Genomic DNA, 7434 nt, shown 5'->3' with positions numbered 1-7434 from the left:
ATTGATAGCATCACTGCGCTCTGTAGGCTTACGGAACTAATTCAAATACAACAATTGATTGAAATGTTTTGCGCTTGCATACACTGGGGAAAATATTCAATTGATCACATTGGAGTTGGTCAAGTAGTTTTGTTAAATAAAACGATATGCTTAGTGCAGATACTTAAAAAATCAGGTGATTTTATTCCGTGACCAAATCAAATTTGCCAATACGCGTGCATTTTTTTAGCAATAAAAATAAGAACTTATTGTATTTTTTTCTATGTGCATGCATTATTTAACGATAAAATTGAGAACGTGATCTATTTTTTTTCAATGTATACATGCACTTTTTTTCAACGATTAAACTGAGAACTTGATCTATTTTTTTTCAATACATGCATTTTTTTTAACCATAGAATGTATAAGTTGACCTATTTTTTTCAGTGTACATGCATTTATTTTATCAATAAAACTGAGAACTTGGTCTAAGTTTTTCTTTGGGTTTGTTTTGTTTTTTTCTCGGCGCTGATGGTCAAGTTCAATCCGACAAAGCGTATAATTAGGAGCCGCTTTAAATGTCACGAATTGTTTTTTGTTGTTGCTTTGAAGTCCTGTAGTATTATAAAACACCCATTTGTATTCTCAGCCAAATTTTTTTAAATTCTGATCACGCTCATGTTTTATTTCTCTGCACTCATTGTCCATTGTCGTCATTCTTGTTTGTTGTTGTTGTGGTGGCGGTTTGCGGGGCAGTTTCCAAGATAATCTCACGTGGCGTTTTTAAGTTAAACTTTAGCACTTGCTACTTGTGTGCATGCCTTGAAGGGAGCTTTAAAGGGGATTGCCCATGCTAGGCCATAATAACCTGCCTTCACCGAATCAAAGAGCTCGCGAAAATAGAAAGAAAGGCCCTTTGTTTGGGGCTATTGCCTCGTCTGGCCACCACCAATGGATTCCAGAAGGCTAATTCCATTATCGAGGAGACGCTGGACTAGACAGTGACCTTGACTGCGTGTCTCTATGCTCCATATACTTGCGGGGCTTGCTTTTTCTTTTTCCTTTTTTTTCCTTTTTAAACCATGCATGCTTGGCTTTCCCCCCCACGCCGTTAATGAGAGCAAATGGATCCGTGTGGGCGCCAGCCATGACATCATCCCGAGGAGATGCCCCGAGCAGACCCCGCACGATAATTTGAAAGTCAAACGCGGACGTTCGGCAGCGGACGAGCGGAGGACGCCCCGCACACGGCCCGCTTCGGTCCAAGGTAAAGAGGCGACTTCAGCCCGCATCTGCTGGCCGGCTGCTCGCGCAGGCACTCACGCAGGCAGGCAGGCAGGCAGTCACGCAAGCAGGCAGGGCCGTTTTGTAGTCCACGTCACACAGGGCTCTTTGGCTTGTACTATTTTATTCTCGGAGGAGCTTGATCAGGGAGCACTGAGGCTTCTCGTAAGGGTAGCGCATTAGCTGTGATTACAGTTGGAATTGAACGCAGCACAGCTCGCGTGCGTGCGGGCGGCTGCGGCTGCGTGTAGCGACGCACAACCGAGCACAATTCAGCAAATGGCTTGCAAAAGGAGCCTTTCTGCGCTGCCACGTGTCGTGTGATGAGATACATGCAGCATCAGCAAATTTCTGCTCTCAAATGTCGACAGGCTTGCAAAACGACAAAAGTTCCCTTCAAACTATTGCTGCAGTTCTCACATATCACTGCGCGGGCACATTTTGAAGCACACACGAACGTAACTAGCACCTTTAAAAGCCGCAGTCTGCACATACTTGTTAATGACATACTTGTTACTTGCAATTATGGGAGGGATATATTTCCTTATTTTGATTCCGTGCATTTTTTTCAGGTCATATAACATTTACGTAATAAACACGCACGCACACATGTGCGCACGCGCACACGCACACAAACTTAAAACACGATGTGCATAATTTAATCACACATGTCAGAATGTTGTTGTGTATTTGTTTCTACACATTGACTTGACCAAAGTCGCCTTTTTTGAGTTCAAAACCAAGTTCAAGCAACCGTGAACTTGGCTTGATCATGCATGCGCGCCGCTTTAGCTTTTTGTCTCATCCATGTGAATTAATCATCTTCATTTGAGTTAACTTTAGTAATGCAGCAAATTTGCCTCAACTTTATTTCTTGAAATACTTTTTGCTGTTGTTTCATGAACAATTTGTTGTTGCTGAATTAATACTGAAAGCTACGATGGTTTTTGTGCTCAAAGTGGACTTTGGGCCCTGCTGTAAAAGTTCCGTGTGAATGTCTGAGTGTGCCGCGGGCTGTTGAACGTTAAATAGTGGCACGGACACAACATGTCGTATCTGTCACTTGCATTTTTTTTATTTTTTTTTATTTGACTCAAGATGCAGCAAATGTTTGTGGACGGTCGGGAGAAGTGAGTCCACAAATCAAGTAATTAGCCGCATTGGGAAAGTCTTTGCTGTTTGAATGAGTGAAGTGTCCCCTGTTATCCTGTAAAAATCTTATAAAAGAATTGTGAGAGAGCTAACAATCCCACCAGAGTTAGTCAGTGGGGCTTTATTGGACCTATCTGTTCAACTTGTTCGTGTGAGCCGTACTATAGAATATTACGTGAAATACACCCTCTTAAAGTTACCTTATAGAGTGCCCCCTATCCCGTTTTTTTTAAAATTTTTTTTTACAGAGGCTTCAACCTGCTGACCTCGTCTTACTGTAAATAGGGCAATGAGCATCATTCGTTTCTTTAAAACAAGCTTGTAAAGTTGGGACATCACGACTTTATGTGACAAGGAATTCAACCATAATTTGCTACAAGATGCCACATGCATGCAACCCCTCATTGAAGGGAGCAGTTTTCATGAGATCGAGCATTTAAGAAAAAAAAATAAAAATAAAAAATAAACTTTTGCCAGCTTGTTAAAGTATTAAACGAGGCGACAGCCAGCTTTTTTAATGTGTGACATTTAATGTCGGACAAAAAAAAGGCAGACCTGGCTTGTTTTGCTCTCACGATTCAAGTCAAGAAAGAGACAAGATTGCTGAATTTTATAAAAAGCTTTATGGTCTTAAAAAAAATAACATATAAAGGTGGGTTATAGAGAGAAGTGGATGTTTTTGTTTTGTGTGAGCCGGAGCGAGTGGGTGGGACCCCGTGGAGCAGAAGTTGGCCTAGCCACGTGGTCTGAGGCTGACCAATCAGACAGCCCCCCAGGTTTAACTATGTTAAATGTCAGATTGCAATAAAGTAGAAGCTGTTGGTCGGGCCCGCGGAAATGGGCGAGCATAATCTCCTTAATCCAGGGTTTGTGGGACCTTTGGTAAACATCCACACTGGAGACACCTTTTATTTCCCCAATTTTCGAGCCTCGGGGGGACAACTGGCGGGGCTGCCTTCTCTCTCCTACCCGAGGAGGGACAACGTTTGCTCCCTCCCGTGGAATCCTTCGGAGCCGTGCAATGGATACTCCCAGTCCTACTTCAGCAGCCCCGTTTCTATTAACCCCTCGTTCAACCGCTCGTGCGAGATCAGCAGAGCGGAGGAGGCCAAGTGTTACTACGGCAACGGGGCCAGGGAGGCGTGCGGCGGCGGCGGCGGTGGTGGCGGCGGTGGCGGCGGCGGCGGAAGCTCGGGCTCGGGTGGCCTCAAGCGAGAGGACAGGGCGAGGGACGCATCCTCCTCATCCCTGACATCCGAGCACGGGATGCACGCCGGTATCGGCGCCACCACCGCCTCCGGCGCTTCCGTCTCGGCCGCGGCGGTGGCGGCGGCCGCCTTCGCCAAGTACGAGTACGGTAACGAGCAGTTGACGCAGGATCCTCCGTCCTGCCAGTCCATGGAGTCCGACTCCAGCTCGTCCCTGCTGAACGAGAGCAGCAAGCCCCCATCCAGCGACACGCAGAGCCTTGTGTCCCCGGGAAGCCACGCCAACAACATCGCCGCGGGCGGAGGTGGGTGCTCTTCATTTCACATTTTGGTTTTGTCGTTGTTTGTTTGGCGTCGTCGAAGCTATAAGCTGCATACGCGTGCACGAGTGTAGAAAAGCGCCAATTAGTGCTGCTTAGCGTTAATGTTGTGCGGGAGGCTTCTGCAGCAGGACCTGCGTGGTGCGCATACGCCACTAGGGGTTGCCCTAAAAATAGTCCAGGCAAGCGCCATGTGCTTTATTTTCCGCGTCCACTCCACCGTGGAGCTCCCTTTTTCCCGAAACGGCAGCATCTTTGTCACCGCGCTCCCACGCACGCCCGCCCGCTCGCTTGCACGCGTGCATGCACCTTGCCTGCCTGCAGCATGTGACTTTTGTCTTGGTGGCGCGCCCACGCCCGCCCTCGACGCGTTTTTATTAAAAAATAGCCGTCGGGATTAAAAGATATCAAAATAAAACAGCCACCAGAGAGACATCCTTTTCGCCCGACTGCCGCCTAACTAGTTTACTCTCTCTTGTTTTTAATGACTTGTAAACGGAATTAATATCTGTTGCATGTGTACTCAACGCTAATTTAACATGACCAGAAACAGGCAAATAAAGCAAGCGCGCCTTCATTATCACGTTAATGCAACTTTAACTGCGACAATAAAACTTTGTGCTGTGCCACAAAGCACCCCGCTGTACGCCGGAAGAAGATGAGCAATGAACACGAGCAATGACTATATGATTTTTAGCCCGTAATCCAGGCGTCCTCTGCAGGAAGGCGTCAAACAAATTCCATTAGGTTTGGCATGCAGGAAGTGACTGAATGCAGGTTGCTTAAGCATGCAGGCAGGCAGACAGGCTTCCTAATTTCAAGCAAGAACTTTTTGCGAGAAAATAGCCCGAATTGCGTCTGTTATTATTTGCGGCGCTTATACGTGCATGCAGTGAGCCGCCAGTAAGATGACGCCCCTCCAGACTCCCCGTAACCTTGAAGGTGACCGTGATTTTGCGTTATGCGCCGCCGCCGGCCCCTGCTCCTGCTCCGGCTCCTCACCATCTTTGCCCTCCTCCTCCTCCTCCTCCCCCTCGCAGGTGCCCCGTGGTACCCGATGCACACGCGGACCAGGAAGAAGCGCAAACCGTATTCCAAACTTCAACTGGCTGAACTGGAGGGCGAGTTCATGCTCAACGAGTTCATCACCAGACAGCGGCGGAGGGAGCTCTCCGACCGGCTCAACCTTAGCGATCAGCAGGTGAAGATTTGGTTCCAGAACCGCAGGATGAAGAAGAAGAGACTCATGCTGAGGGAACAAGCTCTGGCCTACTTTTAGTGCTGACGATGCGGCTGCAGAAGGTGAATCCACAAGGCACTCAAAAAAAGAAGGAGAAAAAAAATCAAAGCAAAAAAAAATCGCCAAACCTTCTGTGCTCAGGTGGTCTTCGAGTGCATGCACGGCCTCTACTTCACCTTTCCAACGAAGCTTTTTTTAAATTTTTTTTTATATATAGCAGCCTTCTCCTTCCCTTTTCAAGCCGGTGTGTGACATTCAATCAATGCTGTTCATCGCACAAATTCGGGGAGCTTCAGTCAAGTCGGCTTCCCAATTCGACGGAAACGAGCCAAATTTGACATAACATCCTCAGCGATTTTTTTGTGTGTGTACGCGCGCCTGTGTGGACGAGAAACGAAAGAGGGCTCATTTTGCTCACACTTCCAAATTCTGGGAGACGTTCAAATGAAGCGCCGGTACTCGAGTGCGTGGTTGCGTCCACACAACCTCTCCGCTGATGTGAATCAATAACAGCACGCACACGCGCCCTCTCGCGTGCGATTTGTTTAGGCCATGCCATCGTTTGGGCCACGCATTGTGGGCACGTTCACGGTCACGGGCAGCAAGCGTGCAAGTGCGCATGAGGAGAGGCACGCTGGACGAAAAGTTAGGAGGCAGATTGTCCATTATGACTGCGCTCGTCTGCTTCAGTTGTACTATTTCCTTTCGATTACCTCTTAAAAAATGCTGCATGGATTAAAAAAAAAAAAAAAATATCAGTTGACATAATGGTTAAATAAAAAACTCCATGCCGACATTATTAATATAAATATAGATGCGTTTCAGGCCTGATGGTGCCATTCGAACGGGCTTTTTTTTGTTTTCCCAGGCCTAAAACATCGTTTCAGAATTTCTGGTGCTCATGATCTTAATGCATATACTAACACTATGAATAATGACGAAGAAGTGTGTGTGCGCGCTCCATTAATTGTCGCGGGACGATTGCGGTGCGCCATCTGTCCCGTCGAACGAGTAAAGTGTAGCAGTGAGCGGTGTATTTGCGGCATGATATTAATGTGAATTTACTTCAAGTCCTTAAATGCGGGCGGCCCACTTTTCATGTAGGTGACGTTTCTCTTCCACTCTTCTCTCTCTTTCTCTCTCTCTTTCATTTTCGTGTCCAAAGCGAACCTGTTTTGCTCAGCAAGCAACAACAATGTCTCATTGTTGACGTTCTTCTTGGAGCGAGCGAGCGCGCGCGCGAGCGAGGCCTTCCTCGTCCTCCCTCGGCGCCCTCGTCCTCCCTTACCCCCTCCTCTTCCTTTTCCTCCTCCTCATTTGCCTCCTCCCGAGGAGCAAACTCGTGTCAAACTTTGTCAGGTGTAATTGTGTGGATCGCTGATCCGCGCACGGTGCGTTCTTGCTATGTCATGTCGGTGCTTTGTTTTTTGATGGTCTTGAACAAAAATGTCGCATTCCATATACAGCCTCTTTGTGGTCGCGTAGGACTTGCAAATGTAGGCCTGTCTCTCTCTCTCTCTTGATATATATATATATAAATATATACTGCCAAAAAGTTGGATATGGACAAAAAGTATCCCGAAAATGTTCCGTGTCGTAGTTGTTTGTCCAAATGATGAATTCTTTTGATTTGGTCCCGCCTTTGCATTCCTTTCTTTGCGCTTGTAAGGATTGCTCCATTGTCTTGTATAGTCCTAATGATATGAATGTATCTGCGTACGGTCTTCAATAAACACAATTATTGCAACGTCGCTCAGTCTGGTCATTGGCCTGAGTGCGCGCCCGCTCGCCCGCCCGCGTGCGTGCGTGCGTTCGTGCGTGGGGATGACATTAGTGCAGGAACCTGAGCTGAGCGGTGGCTTACTTCCGAGGGCATGCATGCAGGGCATCTATCCTTGATCGGCTTTCTTGGCACCTCGATGCTCATTCTGTGAAGGAGCACGCAGGCAGGTTGACAGACCCCGCTTTTTATTGGGGCCACCCTGAATACAAAAGTAGCTATACGACAGAGGTGCATGAGCACAAAACAAAACGCAGTCCTCCGACTTGGCTTCTTCTGATTTTTATTCCATTCTTTTAACATGGCACCCTTTCAATTTGAACTTAATATGGGTACTCTACGAGCCTATAACGGTGTAGCTAAACATGCAACAGCTCTGTAAAGTCACTAATGGGGTTACACCCCGGTGCTCCATAAACAGGCCCAGTGGACCCACTCTCCTTTTTTTCTTTTTTTACACGCCCCCCCCCC

General features: G+C 47.2%; 1 protein-coding gene across 1 annotated transcript; it reads left to right on the top strand.

Moving 5' to 3' along the window:
- Positions 1-1257: 1257 nt before the first annotated feature.
- On the top strand, positions 1258-6934 carry hoxc12a (homeobox C12a). Its single transcript, XM_049755571.2, has 2 exons — positions 1258-3928; positions 4984-6934. Exons 1-2 carry the CDS (start codon positions 3253-3255, stop codon positions 5220-5222), a joined length of 915 nt encoding a protein of 304 aa, XP_049611528.1. The 5' UTR covers positions 1258-3252; the 3' UTR covers positions 5223-6934.
- Positions 6935-7434: the final 500 nt, after the last annotated feature.

Source organism: Syngnathus scovelli, chromosome 2 (genome assembly GCF_024217435.2).
Source record: "Syngnathus scovelli strain Florida chromosome 2, RoL_Ssco_1.2, whole genome shotgun sequence".
Classification (NCBI taxonomy): domain Eukaryota; kingdom Metazoa; phylum Chordata; class Actinopteri; order Syngnathiformes; family Syngnathidae; genus Syngnathus; species Syngnathus scovelli.
Note: the sequence above shows the minus strand (reverse complement) of the source record. Positions and strands in the feature narration are given on the sequence as shown.